The 21711-nt window shown below is 43.7% G+C and overlaps 1 protein-coding gene across 16 annotated transcripts in view; it reads left to right on the top strand.

The window, feature by feature from the left end:
- Positions 1-470: 470 nt before the first annotated feature.
- MMD (monocyte to macrophage differentiation associated) overlaps positions 471-21711 on the top strand; it is an 81439-nt gene continuing 60198 nt past the window's right edge. For 5 of the 16 annotated variants that reach the window (XR_011561891.1, XR_011561892.1, XR_011561888.1 and 2 more), the window contains exons 1-7: positions 475-773; positions 1886-2129; positions 8647-8728; positions 13609-13769; positions 17220-17294; positions 18812-18913; positions 21028-21097. Coding sequence is in view for 11 of the 16 variants with exons in the window: in XM_070772482.1 (XP_070628583.1) it covers positions 1972-2129; positions 8647-8728; positions 13609-13769; positions 17220-17294; positions 18812-18913; positions 21028-21097 (648 nt within the window). In the remaining 5 variants the exon portion in view is untranslated. Of the gene's footprint in view, positions 774-1885; positions 2130-8646; positions 8729-13608; positions 13770-17219; positions 17295-18811; positions 18914-21027; positions 21098-21711 lie in introns of those variants that run through there. The other 11 variants (XM_070772490.1, XM_070772492.1, XM_070772493.1 and 8 more) reach the window with 8 other exon arrangements.

Raw genomic sequence — 21711 nt, 5'->3', positions numbered from 1 at the left:
AACAGCCTCGGGGTAGCTGACCTTGAAAATGATGAAGGAATAAACGAACGGAGGGATGAAGAAAGGAATGCTGAAGAACGAAAGACACAGAGTCAGGACTAGAACACAGACAGAGGTCCTTTGTTTGTTGCTGTTTTCACCACAGTCGCTTTCAAGAGCCGTGCCTCACATCCTCCTTTACCATTTTTCTTCCTGTCATCGGGCCCTTCTATCTTCTCGCTCCAACTCCACCCCTCGAGCCGTGAACCGCCCTCTGTCTCCCGCCCCGCCGGGAGACCACGCCCCTTCTGTAGCCCCGCCCCCGGCCGGGAGGCCCCGTCCCTCTCCTGCCCCAGCAGGAATGAATGGCAGCGCGGCCGCGGCTCCGCTCGTGCGCTGATTGGCCCCCGGGCGCGGTGACGCGCGGGCGGCCGCGGGAGCACGCAGGCGGGCGGGGCGCGGGCAGCGGGGGGCGGGTCTGGGCGCCGGGTGGGGCGGGGCCTCCCTGCCGGGGGCGGCAGGGCCGGGCGGCGGGAGGTGGCGGGAGGCGGCCGGGCCGTTTAAGGGCCGCCCTCCCGCCCCCAGGCGCCCGGTCTGGCTCTGGCCCGGTCCCGACCCCCGGCCCGGCCCCGTCTCCCCTGCCCGGTCCAGCGGTCCGCCGGGCCCGCTGCGGCCCCCGGAGCCGCCCCAGCTCCTGCGGGCCGCGCACCCGGGCGCCGGCGCTGACGAGACGGAGCTCGCGGCCCCCGCGGAGGAGCAGGAGCATCGATGCGGTTCCAGAGTCGATTCCAGCGGTGAGAGGGCAGCGCCCCAGGCCCGCCGCCTGCGCCGGCACCGGGTCCCGGACCAGCCTCCGCCCGTGTGGGGCCCGGCGCCCCGCCTGGTCCTCCTCTCGTGCTCCGGGGGCTCCCCGCCCCGCCGTCCCCGGGCGGCCCCGCTCCGGGAGCTGGTCTCGCGCCGGCCCGGGACCCCGCTGCTCGTTGCGGGCTGCAGTCCCCAGCCCTCGGACCCCGGTTGCCTTTCCCGGGGGGTCGGTTGCCCGCCCAGCTTCGCCCTGCAGGGACAGCCTCTCGCTTGCTCCGGGGACCTGAACGCCGGCCGCGGGCACCGGCCCCGGATCTTCCGATCCCGGATCATCCGACCCCAGCCTTGGCCTGCATCCCTAACCGGCCTTGGGGGGCCCCCGAGGCGCCCGGACCCGAGCCAGGTTGCCCCGCAGGGGTGCTGGGGGTTTCCGGCGCTTGTCTTTGAACTGCCGTGGCGGTGGGGAAAACTGAGGCAGGCTCCGCCGGTTTAGCCTTGCCTGCGGGGTTCTCGGGCTTAGAGCCCCAGCGTGTGCTATTTTGGGTCACCGCGCCGGGGCATTAGCTTCTGGGCGGTAAGACCTGCAGTTGAGACGCCTGGGTTAGGAAACGAGGAACCGAGGAGGCCCCCCGGAAGGATGGCCGGGTGCTCTTTGGCTGGAAAGCCGGTGGGAACGCCTGCCTGGGGAAATAACTTGGCCTTAATCCTGACTCCAGGTCCCTGCCATCTAGCAATGAATGGAGGCTGGCCATAATTCGAGAGGAAGCTCTGCGCTTTTTTTTTTTTTTTTTCCCCCTAATGCTCCTTCGTGTAAGTGGGTGAAAGTTCACGTGTCGTGTGTTTGTGGTAACTCTCCATCCCTTTGTCTGAATCAGGCTAGCATCCCCACTCCCAGGCCTTCACCCTGAGCAGGCTAGCTTAGTGTGCAGTAGAATTGGAAAAAAAAAAAAATGCATGAAATCTCTTAAGGCTTTTGTTGCGTTTTTAGGCATTGCTTTTTATTACAGGATTTTGAAGTATGGGTTTTTTTTGTTTTTTCTTTCCAATGCTTTAATCCCTAGAAACCCTCTCACCTCTTCTGCTGGTCTCATTTCTTCTCCAGAGTGACATTTGCACAGGGAGAGTTGGAGTGATCAGGAAGAAGACTTGGATTAACTTTTGAACATTGCTTATCACTCAGTGTGGTGAATGCCTGGCAATGTTCGCCTAATGGGAACATCATCAGTTCTTCTAAAGGCAAAAGGGAACCGTGATGTTCTGTCTTTAGAACATGAAGTCAGCCATGAGGACTGGAGGGGCTTCAAGGGAGGATGTAACACAGGCTCAGCAATGGTTGGCAAAACCCTGTATGTGGTGTGTTTAATTTGGTTTTACTTCTCTGCACATCTGTGCTCTTCCTGTTTTCCGGGAACCGTGGCAGTCTTCTGTGCATTTACCGGTTTTTGTTAGATTAAAGAGTTCTATTTCTTTTCTATCCTTTCAGTTCTTCTCTCGAAAAAGAAAGAAAAAAAGGAACTTGTGTTATTGTTTGTTGCACAAACATTAGCAGTATTAAGAGAAATGAAAAACAAACACATCTTTATTTAAGATCCTACCATCTCAGCTGATTGAACTCTTCTTGTTTGCTGGACACTAATCTATGCAGTCCTTATTATCACAGTTGTAATGTGATTTTGCCCTCTATTCCATTCATTTAAAAATTAAAAATACAGGCATTTTCTTTTGGTATAGCATAGACGTTGTAATTTCCGCAGCAACTGCACAATGTCAGTGCATATTTAACAGTTATTTTCTTGATGACATCTAGGCCTGCCCTGATTTTCTTTGCAGAATGAATGATCCCGTAATTTCTTGTTTGCAAAGATATTTCTATAAATCAACTTGAACTTAGAAATAAAGTCTGCAAATAAGTAATATATTGTGGTCTATACATTAACATATTGAGAGTACTGTTCTGCACCTCTTAAAAGCTGTTTGTTATCCATCTTGTGAGCATTTAGGATAGTTACAGGTTGTAAATGACAGAGGAACTAGAAAGAGGAACACACTTATCTTTAAGCCCTTGTGTTCCTTTTGATAGATTCACCAGGACTCCATTGAAGAGCATTTGACTGCAGTAAAAACATTTCATTAGGCCATCCTTTGTGGCTATGTCTAACTTATAAGAAAACTTGAACATCCTGCTGGTTTGTTCATAATGGAAACTTGGCGGTCACTGTGGCTTTGGATCAACTTCCAGAGCTCTGCCATATGTGGAGAAGAGCTATAAGGACGCCTAATCCAGTGTGGAGGGCTTTATGCAGGCATGGCTTCTCAAAAATCTTAGGATGTGAAAAATCCCACTGGGACACCTTTTATCTTTTGTGCTGTATCCCTTTCGCTCTTGATTCTACCCCCACACTGCACAGAGTCATTCTCTCCCTTTCACAGCATCTCTGACTGATTAGAATACTTGCTAACATTTATTGAGTGCCTACCAGTGCCAGGCAGTAGCTGGGTATTTGTAGGTAACTCATCTCATCCCTAACTGTAACCCTGAAAGGCAAACTTCTACCCATTTAATAGAAGAGCTTTAGAGAATAAAAGAGCCTGCTATCATCACACAGCTAGAACGGGGCAGACAGAAGGGTTCATGTCCCTTTCCACCACCCATGCAGCCATTTACCTCTGTCTCCCCACCCACACACAACATCTGTGTGATAGTGCAGAGGCCTAGGACCCAGAGCTTCTAAAGTGTCCTGTTGGTGTGTGCTCATTTCTCCAGCCTGGCAACCAGAAATCCAAGGAAAAGGATACTGCTTTCTTAGCTCCAGCCTTGTGACCACTGGTTAGTTTCAAATTGAGTATGTGGTAAGGCGTCTTATTCTAAAGCATTAGGAAGTGTTCCAGTGCTGCCTGTTGCCTCTCTTTTTGTTCCATGTTCTCAGAGCATCAAATCATACACCGTTCAGTGAACACTGAAGAACACTGAAGTTGTTTCCTTATATGTGCCATTTCCCTTATTTAGTAATTAAGTTAAATGGCTGTTAAATAGGCACTTTCTCCTAAACATCATGCTTATTCATACAGGACAGCTAATATCAATAGTAGGGTTCTATGTAGGGGTCAGTTCTGTTGCCCCTTCGAATGATGTTGAAGGAGCCCCTGAAATGTTCATGGTCTTGTCCTTTGTCCATTTTGTTTTCACAAGATCGAGGATTCTCTTGGCTCTAAGACTGCCTGTTTTTGTTGCATACAGAAATCCCCAGTGAAACTAACTGCCGGCAGGATCTCTCTCAGTTAGGATAATAAAATGCTTCAGCAGCAGCAAAATGTCTGTCTTTTTATTCTCATTCAACACTTATTTATTAAGTTCCAACAATCAGCTGCACTTTGTGTTTGGGACTGGAAATGAAAAAATAGACAAGGCAGCCTTCATGGAATTCACTTTACAGTGGGGAAAGATGAAATAAAAAATAAGTTCAAAAAGTCCAGTTCTTACTAATTGTGATAAGGGCTCTGCTGAATTGATACTTTAGGTAGGATGGTTGTGCCGAGTTTGACAGGTGAGAGGAGAGCTGGGCACACTGGAGGAGAATGTTTGGGCAGACATAAACGGCAAACACAGATGCTCTGAGTCAGATCAGACCTGGTTGGTTGGAGAAGCAGAAAGGCTGTGATTGGCTGGAGGGGGAGAGGAAAGGAAGGGAGCCCCTGGCTGGAGAAGTCGGGAGGGCTCATGGCCTGCAGAGGAGGCCCTGTTGCCAAGCACTTTGGGAAGCCAGATAGGTTTTAAGCTGGGCTTAGCATGTGATGTGATCTGGTGTTAAGAGACTCGTGGCTGCTGGGTAAAGAAGAGAGTCCATGTGCGGGCGGGCAGGGAGACCAGAGCTTTGTCTACAGACCAGAGGAGTCGATGTCTTGATTTAAGGTAGTAACTTTGAAACTGTAGAGACTGGGACTGTTTTGGAATGTATTTTGAAGATAGCACAGACAGTACTTGCATTTGGAGTATGGGGAAATACAGAGGAATTAAGGACAACTTCTGAGATTTGATCTCAGGCTCTGAGGTCTGATGGTGCATTTCGGATTTACCTTCAGAAGGCACTGTTGTGGGCTAAAAAATTGGGATGGGGGGAAGGCTATGCTGTATCTTCGCTGTAGCATGTGGGCTCTTTCTTGGGGCACAGGGGCTTCCTCCAGGCTTCCCATGAGACACTCCTGGTAAAGAACCCACCTACCAGGGCAGGAAACCTAAGAGACACGGGTTCAGTCTCTGGGTCAGGAAGATGCCCTGGAGGGCATGGCGACCCACTCCAGTATTCTTGCCTGGAGAATCCCATGGACAGAGGAGCCTGGCAGGCTACGGTCTATAGAGTCGCAAAGAGTCCAGACAACTGAAGTGACCTAGCCCGCACGCGTGGGCTTCCTCTAGTTGTGGCACTTGTTTGGGGGGCTTCTGTTGTTGCAGCATGGCCGACACACCCAGTGTTAGAATGTTTTCTAGCATTGGATGACCATCAGAATGGCTTTGCTTTAAGTGGAGGTGTCTGGCCTAAGTGGGTGCTGTTTCCCATAACTCTTGAGAACCTTCCTCATTCTTTTGGGGCGAAGAGAATAGCCTCAGTGTTGGGGGGTTTATTTGCATTTTACATCTGCTTTTCATGTAGGTCTTGGGTGACTAATTTCTTCATAATGATTTCTTCAGGAGGCAATGGGAGGTATGATTGTATCAGAGAGAAATGGAAAATGTAAATTTCCTGGCAGAACCATGTGCCATCCCATGGGGCCCCAGACGGTGCCTGACATACTTGCTGTTCCCTTTCCTTTTTGCCAGAATCTTGACCCTGCCCTTAGAGAGAAACTACTTTAAGTCACATGGAAGGAATATTTTTCTCTGCAACTTCTGAGTTCATTTTTAACCTGAGTGATTCCAGGTGGGCACAAACATGTTACACACATGGCCACTCAGCTTCCTTGCTTTTAAAGTCTATCCCTGTCTCTGTTATAGCCTGACTATTTTTAGTTTGGGCTGCCAGAGATATAAATTGCTATTTTAGCCTGCAGGCTGGTGGTGGGTGGACAACCCTCCTGAGCATGCCCTGCAGAGAGTGCTTGCAGTTTAATCTACCCTCAGCCACCCTGGAGCCTTACTCTTTACCCTTTACAATTCCTAATGGGGTATGCTACTTAGAGCCCTGTCGTTGTGTCTCAGGCTGATAATCCTGTAGGCCCTTGAATGCAGGGGACACTTTTAAAGCCTCCTTCCCAAGAGTGTAATTATTTTCCTTTTTACTAATAACTGCCCTATAGCGACACTCTAGTCCCTTAGGAAATTAGTGAAATTATTTAAAGGATTGTCAGGGGAGAAAAGATTTATTTATCTATGTGTGAGAATATCTTGGAGTAATTCTGAAGCTGTTAACTGTACATTTCTCTCTAATAGTTTCCAAGCCGTGTGATGAATCCCATTCAGTATGTGTATCTTTTGCATGTTAGTTAGATAGCTGCCCTTTGGTGAAGACAGGGAACGTGTCTTCACAGTGCCAACTCCGTTCCCTAAGGGATCTTCCACTCGAACTTTCTGTGTCAGCTTGGCAGGGTCTGCCACTTGATCTTTACTCATTTGCTCTAGGGCTACCAGGCCCTTCTTTAACTCAGGGAGAAATGTTGGCTGGTCTTTTGTTCATAAACTGGACACTATTTGGAATTGCTTGGCCACGTGTTTTTAGTCAGTTTTTGGCAACCTGTCTGTGCCATTTGGTTTAGCCTGGTACCGTTTTTCCATCGTGTTAATTGATGAGACATGACTAGTCAGAACTTGTTAGTGACAAGTAACAAAGTCTCCTCCTCCTACCCACACCCCCTTAAACTAACTCAAGCAAAAACCTACACTATTGTGTAAAGCCTGTTGACATCTTGCAGGCCCCAAGCCCATCAGTTCAGTTCAGTTCAGTCTCAGTCATGTCCGACTCTTTGCGACCCCATGAATTGCAGCACGCCAGGCCTCCCTGTCCATCACCAACTCCCAGAGTTTACCCAAACTCATGTCCGTTGAGTCAGTGATGCCATCCAGCCATCTCATCCTCTGTCATCCCCTTCTCCTCCTGCCCCCAGTCCCTCCCAGCATTAGAGTCTTTTCCAATGAGTCAGCTCTTCGCATGAGGTGGCCAAAGTACTGGGGTTTCAGGTTCAGCATCAGTTCTTCCAATGAACACCCAGGACTGATCTCCTTTAGGATGGACTGGGTGGATCTCCTTGCAGTCCAAGGGATTCTCAAGAGTCTTCTTCAACACCACAGTTCAGAAGCATCAATTCTTTGGCACTCAGCTTTCTTCACAGTCCAACTCTCACATCCGTACGTGACCACTGGAAAAACCATGGCCTTGACTAGACAGACCTTTGTTGGCAAAGTAATGTCTCTGCTTTTCAATATGCTGTCTAGGTTGGTCATAACTTTCCATCCAAGGAGTAAGCGTCTTTTAATTTCATCGCTGCACTCACCATCTGCAGTGATTTTGGAGCCTAAAAAAATAAAGTCGGACATTGTTTCCACTGTTTCCGCATCTCTTTCCCATGAAGTGATGGGACCAGATGCCATGATCTTCGTTTTCTGAATGTTGAGCTTTAAGCCAACTTTTTTACTCTCCTCTTTGAGTTTCATCAAGAGGCTGTTTAGTTCCTCTTCACTTTCTGCCATAAGGGTGGTGTCATCTGCATATCTGAGGCTATTGATACTTCTCCCGGCAATCTTGATTCCAGCCTGTGCTTCTTCCAGCCCAGCGTTTCTCATGATGTTCTCTGCATAGAAGTTAAATAAACAGGGTGACAATATACAGCCTGGACGTACTCCTTTCCCTATTTGGAACGAGTCTGTTGTTCCGTGTCCAGTTCTGACTGTTGCTTCCTGGCCTGCATATAGGTTTCTCAGGAGGCAGGTCACGTGTACACACCAAGTGTTGGTATTTAGATTCAGGCGCTCTTAGGGGCTTCCCAGGCGGCTCAGTGATCAACAATTTGCCTGCCACTACAGGAGACGCAAGAGACTCAGGCTCAGTCCCTGGGTTGGGAAGATCCTGGCAACCCGCCCCAGTATTCTTGCCTGGAAAATTCCATGGACAGAGGAGCCTGAGGGGCTACAGTCCATGGGGGTCACAAAGAGACACGACTAAGCCCAGGCACACATGAATGTTCTGGCCAGTGTGTCAGGCACTAGTCACATATTTAGATTTTGAAGCAAACTCTTTTTAATTCAGGAAGAATGCAGGTGAAAATGGACCTCTTGTTTCCAGTGGCCTGGAGGCAGCCAAGTATCATTTATTTAAGTTGTCTGGGGCCGGAACAGGTAATGCAATACAGGGAAACTAGTTTGGCAGCCCTGCTAATAATGGGATGGAGCATTTAAAGATCTAATATATATAAAACTTTATACATTTTGAGAGACAAAATAGGAACTTTCAAATGCATTGAATTCACATTAAATCGTGGTTACTGGTATTTATAAAGTTTAGGAAAATGACCTTGATTTTTTTTTTTAGATTTCAGATTTGGTTATGCCATTTTTAATTTTTTATTTTTTTTAAGTATCCCAGTTGAAGAGTACCCGTTGAAGGGGATAGATAGGAGTTTTGTTTGCTTTTCATTGGTAGAAGATTTTTTTGAATGAACTGAAAGAATACTGAATCCAGTTAACTAGGGCATGCACTTTAGACAAAGGCTTTGATTCAGTTTACACTGGCTTTGTGGCTTTGGTTTTGTTCCAGTAGCTAGGTATTTCCAGCAGTCACCTCTTCAGTTAGAAAGACCAGGCAAACTCTGACAAGCTTTCCCATCGTTCTTTACACACTCTGAGCTTTTCTCATGGGATGTCTTTTGTTTCTACAGGTTCATGAACCACCGGGCCCCTGCCAATGGCCGCTACAAGCCAACTTGTTACGAACATGCTGCTAACTGTTACACACATGCAGTGAGTACGAGCTGCCTGCCTTTTCCATGCTTCCCAAGCGCTTTGGTGGGAAGAAGGGGCGATCATCTCTGTTAATCTCAGCCCTGTCAATCCGGTTCACCCATCCCTGTGACCTTTCCTGACCTCGTATCAGTACTAGGTCATGTCATCAGAAACTGTGAGCCGTTAGATACTTTGAGTGCTCTGACCTACAGTCAGCTCTGTTGATCCTGAATTTGCTTTCTCAGATAAGATCTTCTTTGAAAGAAATTAAGTGTTATAAGAAAAACCAAAGGAAATTATTTATAAAGACTGTCACCCCTGGAATGAAATGAATTACCTTTTCAAGACAGTCAGCTGTGTTCATTTAGCAAGAAGTGTTCACCCCATTTGCTGATAAAGATTTTTTCCCCCTGAGTGATCCCCTAAAATAGGTAGCCACATCCTTCCCATCCCCACGGTCGTCATTGCTTCTCAGAGCAGATGTTAGTCCTTACTGTAAAAGAAAAGTTTAATTCCTGAATTCAGATTTTTCTTCCTTCTAAAAGCAAAACATGTTCATTTTAAGAAAAATGGAAAATACTGAAAAATACATAAGAAAAGCAAAACTATCTAGAAAGTGAAGTTGCTCAGTCATGTCCGACTCTTTTGTGACCCCCATGGACTGTAGCCCACCAGGCTCCTCCGTCCGTGGAATTTTCCAGGCAAGAATACTGGAGTGGGTTGCCTTTTCCTTCTCCAGGGGATCGTTCTGACCCAAGGACTGAACTCAGGTCTCCCTCATCGCAGGCAGACCCTTTACCATCTGAGCCATCAGGGAAGCCCATTGTTTGTGTTTATGTGTGTATTTTCATTTTATTGGCATTTTCTTGTGTCACTATAAACTTCCTTTTATCTATGATTTCATTATTCCCTTTGAAAGTTGCATCTAGTGAAATTTTTTGAGGGGAAATGGTGGTTTGTATGTAGTCTGAAGATAAGAGATAGAGGAGATCAATTTATCTCTTTAGTGAAGAGTGTTTAGAACAGGCTGATTCAGTTATTTTAGACAGTGTTAGTATGATATGTAGGTTACATATAAATGTTATTGGAATAAAATTTGCTTGAATTCAAGTTGTGCCTTTTCATTTCTTTAAGCCCCTTCTCCAGAGAATAGTGTTTTCTATAAAGGAACGTGATGCCAAATAAACCTGAAATCAACTAGTTTTTGGTAGATTCCCTTGTAATCTAATAGAACAATGCTGTCTGGTCATTACTTAGCAGAAATCCAACTTTCTAAAGTATCAGTTCTATGTATTATAGTGAAGCGAAAGTGTTAGTCGCTCAGTTGTGTCCGACTCTTTGAGTCTCCATGGAGTATAGCCTGCCAGGCTCCTCTGTCCGTGGAATTATCCAAGCAAGAATACTGGAATGGGTTGCCATGCCCTAGTATTATAATAGTAGAATTCAAATGTTATTTGTGGTATTGAAATGTTACTCTCTTTTATCACTGTCCTTTTTCTTTAGGTGCTCAAAATATTTTTATTTAAATAAGTAAAATGCTAGAATCTTGCTGAATATTTTTTCTTTAGAAAAGAGTTTCTACCTACTTTGTACATGCTTGCCCTGAAGAAGCCCCATTAAAGGGCTTCTTCGGTAATGAAATTTGGAGTAACCTCACTAGTGGACAGTCTCCCTGGACCTGCGGCTTAGATTCTTAGGGCAGGAAGGATTTGGTGAAATTCTCTAGATTTGAGCTGACCCCTGTCTTTGCATTAATGACACATATTTTGTGAAGTGAGCCTCACAACCCCAGAGGGTCAAAATGTTTAGAGTCCATACTTAAAGAATGCACAGCCTAATTTGATTATTAGCTGTACTTTCTAGATACCCATCTTTTATTCTTTTTTTTAATTGAAGTGTAGTTGATTTAAAATACTATGACAGTTTCAACAGTACTGTAAAGTGATACAGTTTTATTCGTGTATATATATACACACACATTTTTCTGATTATTTTTCATCTGTTGTTCAGTCAGTAAGTCGTGTGTGGCTCTTTGTGACCCCATGGTTTCCCTGTCCTTCACTATGTCCCAGAGTTTGCTCAGATTCATGTCCGTTGCGGCAGTGATGCCATCTGGCCGTCTCATCCTCTGCCACTCTTCTTTTCCCTTCAGTCTTCCCAACATCAGGGTCTTTTCTAATGAGTTGGCTCTTTGCATCAGGTAGCCAAGGTTTTGCAGCTTCAGCTTCAGCATCAGTCCCTCCAATGAATATTCAGGATTGATTTCTTTTAGGATTGACTGGTTTCATCTCCTTACAGTAGAAGGGACTCTCAAGAGTCTTACCCCGCACCACAGTTTGAAAGCATCTATTTTTCAGTGCTCAGCCTTCTTCACAGTCCAACTCTCACATCCATACATGGCTACTGGGAAAACCATAGCCTTGACGATACGGACCTTTGTCGGCAAAGTGATGTCTCTGCCTTTTAATACACTGTCTAGGTTTGTCATAGCTTTCTTTCCAAGGCACAAGCGTCTTAAAATTTCATGACTTCAGGCACTGTCCACAGTGATTTTGAGACCAAGAAAATAAAATCTGTCCCTGTTTCTACTTTTTCTCCTTCTATTTGCCATGAAGTAATGGGACCAGATGCCATGATATTCATTTTTTGACTGTTGAATTTTAAGCCAGCTTTTTCATTATAGGTTATTATAAGATATTGAATATAGTTCCCTCTGCTATACAGTAAATCTTTGAGCGTTTCTATTTTGTCTAGTAGCATGTATTTGTTAATCCCGTAGTGCTAATTTATCCCCCTTCCTGCCCCCACTCCCCTTCCCCTTTGGTTGTCATGTTTATTTTCTATGTCTGTGAGTCTGTTTCTGCTTTGTGTATAGATTCATTTATTTTATTTTTTATATTTCACATATAAATGATATCATGTGTTTCTTTGACTTACTTCACTTAGTACGATAATCTCTAGGTCCCTCCATATTGCTGCAAATTGGCAATATTTCATTTTTTTAGGACTGAGTAATATTCTATTACATGTGTATGTGTATATGTATGTATGTGTTTATACATATCCCACCTTCTTTATCCATTCATCTTTTGACAGACATTTGGGTTTCCATTTTTTATTCTTAACTAAATGTCTGATGAATTTAACAGAGCTAAAATTAAAGTTATTTCTTAAGATAATTGTCCACAGGCCCTTAAGAAAATAAGTGTGTGTGTGTATGTGTGTGTATGTATTTAAGTCTACATCAGGATTAGGATATAAGGGATATAAAGTTTGAATGATAGCTTATATGGCCTTTTCTTTCACTTATTGTTCCAGTATACATCCATCATTGTATCCGTTTACCAACTGCAAAGTACTGATAAAAGGTAGAAAAATAGTGTCCTGATAGTTTTCAAAATACTGACCTATGAAAGCAACCAGTGAAGTGCTTATTATTTAGCATAATGCTGAGCATTTAAATATAATTGTTTGGTTGTTGAGATGCACAGGTCACCTTTAAGAATAGTATTTTCTTGAAATAGACCTGAATAATCCTTTAGTTTATCTCTCCTGGATGGTCATCAGGAACACTTATATAAACCAAAGTTAAGGGAAAACTGACAAAACATACACATTAATTTTTTAGAACAGAAAACGTCATCTTATTAAACTTACTAAACTGTATCCCTGATTTTTGGATTTCAGAGAGCATTAAAATTTCTAAAAATGACAAAACAAAAAACTTCCGTCTAATTCTCAGGAAGATACTTTAACATAAAAAAAAATAGAAAGGACATAGTCTCAAAATAAATTTTGTTTTATGAAAAATTTACTTTGTTGTCCTTAATTTTCACATTTTGTTCTCAGCCATTGTAATCAGCATTGAAATTCAGTGCTGATCCTATCTGGAAGAGTTAATATTCTGTTGCAAGAGAGAAAACATAGGTGTTGGAGACAAAAATAGATGAGATTTCTAAAGTTTGCATTCTTTGCCAGGTATGTTTATTCTGGTATCTAATAAAGTAGTTGATTTCTCCTGATGATTTCTATTATTATAAAATGTTTATTAGTCATACTGTTATGGCTAGACTTTGCACTTTGTGTCCATATGTAGTGTAAAATATGGCGTAAAAGCAAAATTCCCTCTTAAGATCCTAGTCTCTTAAAATTATTTGACTCGGTAGGAATGGATTACCTTTGTCTACTTGAAAGGTGCTGTTAAAAATGAAATAACCCGGGAACTTCCCTGGTGGCCCCATGTCTGAGGTTCCATCCTCCCAGTGCAGGGTGCCTGGGTTCAACCCCTGGTTGGGAAACTAGATCGCGCATCTGCATCCAAGATCTGGCACAGCCAAATAGGTAAATGAATCTCAGAAAATGAGATAATGCAAAGACCCTTCCACCCCTTTTCACTCTACAGTAGCCCCCAAACTGGTGGGATGTAGACATCCCGACTAGAAATGAGGACGTATGATGGGACAAATGATTTGAGTGTGGTATGTGCGTTATATGCACTGATTTAATTCATTTAGTTACCCTTTGCTGAAATTTGGGCTTTCAGTAGCACTTTGGGGAAACAGGAAGGACTATGTCAAGATCAAGTCATCCCTGGGAAATCTGGGTACGTGCTTGGTAGCAAAATTAGGATAGAGGACGTCTGTTTTGCAACAGTTGAGTAATTTTGCTGCCTGACCATGTCCCCACTGGCAGGCACAGGTTCCGGGCCCTAAACACAGCACCTGTTCTCAGCGCAGCAAAACGTCAGCTTCATCTGGTGCTTGTTCTAATTATCCAGGAAAGGAGATGTGTGTTTTAAAGTGATCTTCCTAAAGTTGTCCCTCATAAACTTGGGTATTTTTAACATCTCTCAATTCAGCGTTTTACTGAATATTTATTTTTCTTTCCCTCTCTCTCAGTTCCTCATTGTTCCGGCCATTGTGGGCAGTGCCCTCCTTCACCGGCTCTCTGATGACTGCTGGGAAAAGATAACAGCTTGGATTTATGGAATGGGCCTCTGTGCCCTCTTCATCGTTTCCACAGTATTTCACATTGTAGCATGGAAAAAGAGCCACTTAAGGTACCGTGAATGGCAGCTGTTTGAACAGATCACACAGAATCACTGGTTCAGGTTGGCCTTTCCTGCTGGCATGCTTTGGGCAGCTGAGGCGAAGAGTGGACATTGCCCTTCCTGGTAGACTCAACTGTCCCATTCATTGCTCAGGAAATTTTCTATGGATTGGAAGGAGTTTGAGGACCCCCCATGTGTATCTTTAAAAAGTGGGTCTTTGTTCAAAACACAAACAAAACCACATTGCTGGGAATTCCCTGGCAGTTCACTGGTTAGGACTCTGCACCCTCACTGCTGGAGCCCCGGCTTCAGTCCCTGGTCAGGGATCCTGCAAGCCTCGCTGCTCAGCCGAAATAAAACCCAACCAACCAACAACCAAACCAACCCACATTGCTTCCCTAGGACTGACAGTGTGGAACCCTGACGCCTGTTCTCCACTGCAGCTGAGGGGTGGTGGGCAGGACCCTGGGCTTGGACTCATCGGTTGGGTTTTCAGTCCCAGCCCTGCAACCTGGCCTCATGTAGCCTCAGTTTCCTCATCACTAAAATGAGAATGGTAATGCCCGACTGGTGGACTGTTGTGATAGGTGAATGAGATGATGCATGTGAGGGTGACTGAAAATTACAATCACTGCAGCCATACTGCAGGTATATTACAGCTCAGGTTACTGTTCTGTGAAGTTCAGCTTTCAGAATTAGATCCAGTGTATCTACTCAAACAAAACACACAGATGTTGCTACTTATTAGCTATTAAACGCTTTCCAAACAATACTGCGGTCCCTCACCTCCCAACGAGAAGAACATAAAAGCAATCATCCTTTGAGTGAAGAGTTAATTGGGGAGAATACAAAGGTAGAGCACACCATTTAGTTGCTTATGAAATAGAATCTGTACAACCCCAAAGGGCAAAGTTTCTTCTCAGGAGGATTTAGAACAGACCAAAAGTGATTTAGTATAATTTTAGAAGGTAATTTTTGGTTTTATAGAATGTTCAAAGAAATCTCAAGCTATTTGGACAATCTAACATTAAAAAGATATGCTTTATTTAAAAGCAGGATTTGGGATTCTGCTAGTGATGAGATGATTACTAGTTTCCTCACATTTAAAGATCAGAGTTTTAGAACCAGAAGGATCCTTTCTGCTGCTGAGTCACTTCAGTCATGTCTGACTCCTTGCGACCCCATAGATGGCAGCCCACCAGGCTCCGCCATCCCTGGGATTCTCCAGGCAAGAACACTGGAGTGGGTTGCCATTTCCTTCTCCAATGCATGAAAGTGAAAAGTGAAAGTGAAGTCGCTCAGTCGTGTCCGACCCTCAGGGATCCCATGGACTGCAGCCTTCCAGGCTTCTCCGTCCATGGGATTTTCCAGGCAAGAGTACTGCAGTGGGGTGCCATTGCCTTCTCCAAGAAGGATTCTTAAGGAACATCTAATCCAAGACCCATCATTTTCACCTGGGGAAACTGAGACCCAGAGAAGCTCCCTGACTTGCCCGAGTCATCGATTGCAGCAGAATCTGATCATCCCAGGTCCTCTGACTCCGGTCCTGAGGTTTACTTCCACCACACCCTTCACATTATTGCTTATAGTTTGTAGTCTGCTACCTTCACCCAGAAGCTGACAGTTCCCTGAGCTTAAAATAAAACCACAGCATTGAATCATGAAGGAGCCCAGGGACACACTCAGAAGCATGCCTCAAAAGTACCTATCCTGACTCTTCAGGACACACTGTCGCAGAGGCCAGAGCCTCTTCATTATCTTTTTGGCATAGTGCAGTGCCTGTGATTGCCTTGTCTGACTTGGCTTTGCTGTCTAGATTTCTGAATCAATAAAGAGTTGTAGGTACCTGCTTCAGTATTCAGGGCCTCCCTGCCAAGGCCTGAGAAGAAGGTGTAAGAGAAACCAGTCTCTCTTGAACCTTGCAATAGCACTGCTAGAATCATAAGCTGTGGGTGGAATTTTATTTATTTTAATTGCATTAATTCTTAAAAATATCCCAGTATATCCTTAATTTAAGTAAAAGAGGGAAGGGAATGAGTATTGGTTAAGTACCTACTATGTGCTGGGTGCTGTGCTAATCACATGGCCGCATCGTCTCATTTAATGCTCATACGTACTCTGATACAGATGTTGTTTCTGGAGGGTGAGTGTCAGAGAGGCGGGTGGTGGGGTTTTATTTTTTTAATATTTTATTCATTTGTTTATTTTCTTGGCTGCGCCAGGTGTTAGCTGCCGCAGATGAACTCTTAGTTGTGGCAGGTGGGGTCTAGTTCCCACGCCAGGGCTCACGCCTGGGCCCCGCGTGCTGGCAGCATGGAGTCTCAGCCCTGGGCCGGCAGGGCAGTCCCTGCGGGGTGGGTCTTGAACAAGCTGCAGCTTGACTTTGGGTGCTGCCACCGTCTGGAAAGCAGAATTAGAAAGGCCCCAGAACTGGCTCAGAATCACAGTCGTCCAAGCAGTTAAAAAAAGAGATTCCCCTCTTCCCTCCACCTTCTGCCTCATCTTCTAGCCCTGTTAAGTCAGGATCTGCTGGCCTGGAGTTTGTGACTGTATTGTAGCTTCCCTGGACGATTCTGAAAGGCAGTCAGGCTTGAGAACATTAATGTAGTGACCAGCACTGACTGGCTGGACACCCTCGGCCTGCCCTGGCCACCCCAGGGTGTGTGGCGAGGCAGGTCTAATGCTGGTCAACCACCAAGCCGTCGTGTCCACCACTTGGGCTGAAAGTGGATTAAAGACAGTGCAGTGCGTTTGTACTTTTTACGTTCCCTCAGTGAAGGGCAGATCCTGTCTTATCCGCTCTGTGAATAGACCTCGGGGAGCCGGATCGTTGTACACTTCCTGACCCTTCAGTTGCAGGAGAAAACTTGCTTAGAAGCGCAGGCGGCTACCCTCTTGACAGCAGATAACCATTTTTTTTTTCCCCTTGTTTGTGTCATTGCTGTTCTTAAATTAGTTTCTAAATTTGCTTTATTGCAACTTATTGTCTGCATTAAGGTACTTGGAGTAAAGGCTGCTTCAGAGACATTCTAAAAAGACTGTGGCTTTAGGGGGTATTTTACTGAGCCCTCACAGGTTTGTGCCCTGCACCATGATAGGGGTTGAGAGGTGGTCTGTCCTCGGGGAACTTCATTTTCCTGTTAGATAGGATCTAAAAGAAATGGAAAACATCAGAAAGCACAGATTTTGCTTGTTATTGTTTAATAGTTTCAGAGTTTCTGATTGTTGTGGGGTTCTTACATGGAGAGAATCTTTGGTATGTGTAATCTTAATAATAAAGCTTTTATTTGTGGCTTCATTTTATTAAAAAAAAAGAAAGCTGTGTGACTTTGAAAGCCCATTTATGTATGCCATGAGAACTAGGAACAAGAGTGGCTGTTGTGGCCTAGCAGAGTGACAACCCCTACTTCCAGTCTTACAGTTTTCTGAAAACTTTGTCTGATGTGTTTGCCCCCACAGGACAGTGGAGCATTGGTTTCACATGTGCGATAGAATGGTCATCTATTTCTTCATTGCTGCGTCTTACGCTCCATGGTAAGATACAGTTTTTCTGAAGACAGCATTTTTATGAGAGAATTCTCAGTCCTTCTTCCCTCCTGTCTTCCTGTCCCTGCCCTCCACCCCAAAAAACATACATACACGGGTTTTTTTCCTTTCCCATTTTGATTTGCTTGAGTCAGCTTGCAGACTGTAAGGAAACAAGGTTGCTGACACTCAGAATACACATCTGCCCTGGAATGTTCCAGAGAAGTGCTACAAAGTTGTGTGTAGGTAGCACGCTCACTTTGGAAATAGATTACCTTTGCCTTCCATTTTCTTTCTTTGTGCTTCTGCTATTCAGAATACTTGGACATCTAATTGTTTAAATGGAAATGCTATAAATATATATGTAAAGAAAACAAGCTAACTTTTGAAATTCACACTGCTTGTCTTCACAGCACAGTAGCTACTATATATGGAATGCGTCTCTCATTTCTTCAGCTATGTGAATAAGAGAGCTAGCCTAATTAGTTAGCCATTTAAAATGCCTGGTATTCAGTTCAGTGTCCTGGTTCTTCCTGTCTTTTCGGTATAGACAAGATAGAGTCTTGTGCTGTTTTGAATCCATAATTAAAGAAAAATTAGTTTTCCTCTACCACGGTATGGTCCAGTTTTAACCACTCGGAAATTGATATTATGCCGTCAACTACTATAGTCATTAGAAACACCCAGTCTCTGGATTCTGACTAATGTAGCATCCATCATTCAAAAGAAACCTAATTATGTGTTGTAGTAAAAAGTAAGTGCTGTCTCTCCCCAGTACCTGTTACTAAATTATAGGTCTGCATCATATTGGAGCGAGAATACTTGGAGGCTTTTGTGAAGTATACCTCAATTTAAAATAAGTAAATAAAAATTTTAAATGTAGACTGAGGAAACAAATATTACAATAAACAGTTTGTTCACATGTAAGTCTTCGATATGCAGATGGTACCTTTTCCATTTGGAAATACTAATTTTGTAGTAATAGTCATTCAGAATAACATTTTTTCCCCCATATCTATTAATCAGAATTTAGTACAGATGAATTTGTAGCATTTTAAGTTCAGGCTTCACAGGAGTCCATGGTTAAATTCTAACAAAATATCTTGCATGACATATGTTGGGCTAATTCTTCTGATGTTTTCTCTTGGCAGAGATACTTGGTCTGTGTATTAGGTATCTGTTGTGTGTGTGGGATCCAGTTGAGGGTTTTGTTCTCAGTAATCTTTGTAAACAGTCTGCTCTCAAGTACACAGTCAGGAGTGAGAAGGCAAGTGGCCTCTGCAGCAGCCCGCCTAATCAGGAAAGTCGGGTGTCGTGGTGTGCTGGGGCTCACCTGTACATGTCTCTTTAAGTTATTAATTTTACCCCAGTTGCCCAGATACCTCCACCACATGTTGAGTGCTTTTTCTTTCTGGTCTTATCCTCTTACCTTCTCTATCAGTTTTCAGGACTAGAGGAAAACACAGGTTTTATGAATTCCTTTCATTTATCACTTCTGTTCTCTGTTGTCATGTTTACATTTTTAGGTTAAATCTCCGTGAACTTGGACCCCTGGCATCTCATATGCGTTGGTTTATCTGGCTCATGGCAGCTGGAGGAACCATTTATGTATTTCTCTACCATGAAAAGTAAGAGAAAATAATTTACATTTAATACCTTTAAAATTAACTTCCTAAATTTTATCTACATTACAGTATGATTTACTTTACATTTGTACTTCAAAATAGTAGAAATACATAAACAAAATATATATTGTTTTAATAAATCTTCAGAACCATTTGCTCTGTATCACTGGTGGACAGATTGCTGTAGACAAATGAATGGTGCCTGTGTAACACATGATGTAGCTGAAGGACAAAGTAGCCTTCTCCCTCATCTGCAATGGCAGTTCAGTTCTGACTCTGAAATGAGTCAGACTTCACTTCACATCCTCAGCCAGACTAGTTGTATCTACAAACTAGCCTGCCTCTGTGACTTACAGTTACCACATGAGAAAAATAACTGCTTTTCTAAGTTTCTAGGAAGGTTGAAGATAATCGATATTAAGCCCTCAGCATAACACTTAACCTAGTTAGGAGCCCAGCAGCTGTTCCAACCCAAGACTCCTGGGAAGGGGGATGTTTGGAAGGGTATATGAACTCTTAGTATCCTCACCATGGAACACATTTTTTTTTAACCTGGTATTCAAAGGTCCTAGTGTGTGAAGCAATATAAAAAGAAAGCTTATTGAAATTTAGCATCTTAGTTCTAGAAGAGACCTTCAAGTCGTCTATTTCTGCTTCGTGCTTGAAAACTGAGAACATTCAGTACATGCATGAAATCAGTGACACATCTGGAATTAGGACCCAGGTGGCCTAGTTCCTATTCCATGGCTCTTCTCATCATTTCATATGCCTGAACTTGAGAAACTCACAACCATGAAATCATTTATTTGGATACAGTTTATTAAATTCTTTATCTATTGTTTTTGGCAGAATGGCCCTCAGAATTGACTATAACGTGTGCTTGTCACAAAGTAATAAATTGTTTTCTCTTTTCAGAAGAAAATAGTAGTTTTAGCTAACTTCTCTGTAACTTTGAAATTCACTTAAGTGCATTTTTGACCATAATTAGCAATTCTGAGTGGTGTTATGCATTATATATATATATATCCAAGGGAACAGTTTGCTTCTCAGACTCAAACCCCTAATTTATACCCTTGGATAAAATAGGAAGTAAAGTAAGACAACTATTTTTTATCCTGTTTCAGGCCTTCTGATGTAAACCAAACCCACATTCTTCCCCAGTTCCCTGATATGATTACTTCCTGGTGGACTTTGAGTACAAAACACTAAGAACGAGATGCGAGTCACCCTTGGCCATTTGGTTTGGCAGGTATTAGGGAAAACCTAAATGGTGCCACATACTGTTCTAGGCCCTGCAGATCCAAACATAAATATACTTTGGCCCTTGCCTTCGAGAAACTTAAAGTGTAGTTTGACTAGGCATAAATATAACTTGAATTTCAGTACAGTGTGTTTTTTTAGCATTTTCAAATAATCTGCATCTAAGATGATGAGCCTTACAAATTAAGAGTTTGTGCAGATACAAAATAGACCATCAGAAACACATTCCCTTAGTTCTTTAAGGCTCCCATCCCTTTGCCACTGATAGAGGAGGCGCCAAGCTATTCCTTGTGCAGCTTCATAATTTCAGTGTCTTATAGTGATGAATTGGAATGACGGTGAAGGCAAACACTGGGATTAGAAAGGGAAGGTGCACGGTTAATTGGATTCAGTGATAACTTTGGGCAAAGAACATTTTCCATGTAGCATGTAGAATTTGATGCCTTATCAATCCTGAAAGGGTTTCCCTGGTGGCTCAGTGGTAAAGAATCCACCTCCCAATGCAGGAGATGCAGATTCAATCCCTGGGCCAGGAGGATCCCCTGGAGAAGGAAATGGCAACCCACTCCAGTATTCCTGCCTGGAGAATCCCATGGACAGAGGAGCCAGGAGGGCTAGAGTCCATGGGGTCACAGAAGGGTCAGATAGGATTTAATGACTAAACAACAACAATCCTGAAAGAAGTATTCGTTCATTGTTATACTCAACTACAGTATTTCAGTCTGTAATGGTCTCCTGTAGGGAAAATACATTTCATTAAGAGTTTACATTTGTTTTTCAAAAGAAAAAAATGGCAAGGAAATGGTTTAAGTGTTGTAGGAATAGATAAATTATATTAACACATTTCTCTTCTGCAGGTATAAGGTGATTGAGCTCTTTTTCTATCTCACAATGGGCTTTTCTCCTGCCTTGGTGGTAACATCAATGGTAAGTTTCTTCATAATTTAGTTATTTCGCCTTATTTTCTTTCCAATCACTGTGACTTTTAATATGTCTATAGATACAATCTGTAGCTTTTATTTCTGAAGTTATAATGTGCCTATTAGAGACTCAAAAGAAAAAATATGTAAATTACAAAGTGCTACAACTTGCACTACTTGCTGTCTGCAGTTTGGAAAAGCTATACACCCAAGTGTCTCCTTCCATGTGGTAATCTGCTGTATTTGTTCTTGGCGATAACCCCACTCCCACCCTTTACCCAAAGAGCTGTGAGATAATGTGAAGGTGGGAATTTTTTAAGTTACTTAGTGTCTTAAACCTAAATCCATGGACAAGGGTAAATTTTTTTATTTTTTAAAAATCTTTTTATTTTATATTGGAGGATAGTTAGTTAACAATGCTGTGATAGTTTCAGCTGCACAGCAAAGTACCTCTGCATACACATGTATCCATTCGCCCCCAATCTCCCCTCCCATCCAGGCTGCCACATGACATCGAGCAGTGTTCCCTGTTCTGTACAGTAGGGCCTTGTGGTTGTCCATTTTAAATATAAGTGTGTGCACGTCAGTCCAGACTCCCTCCCTGGCCCTTCCTGCCATCCT

This window comes from Bos indicus, chromosome 19 (assembly GCF_029378745.1).
Source record: "Bos indicus isolate NIAB-ARS_2022 breed Sahiwal x Tharparkar chromosome 19, NIAB-ARS_B.indTharparkar_mat_pri_1.0, whole genome shotgun sequence".
Taxonomy (NCBI): Eukaryota; Metazoa; Chordata; class Mammalia; order Artiodactyla; family Bovidae; genus Bos; species Bos indicus.
Note: the sequence above shows the minus strand (reverse complement) of the source record. Positions and strands in the feature narration are given on the sequence as shown.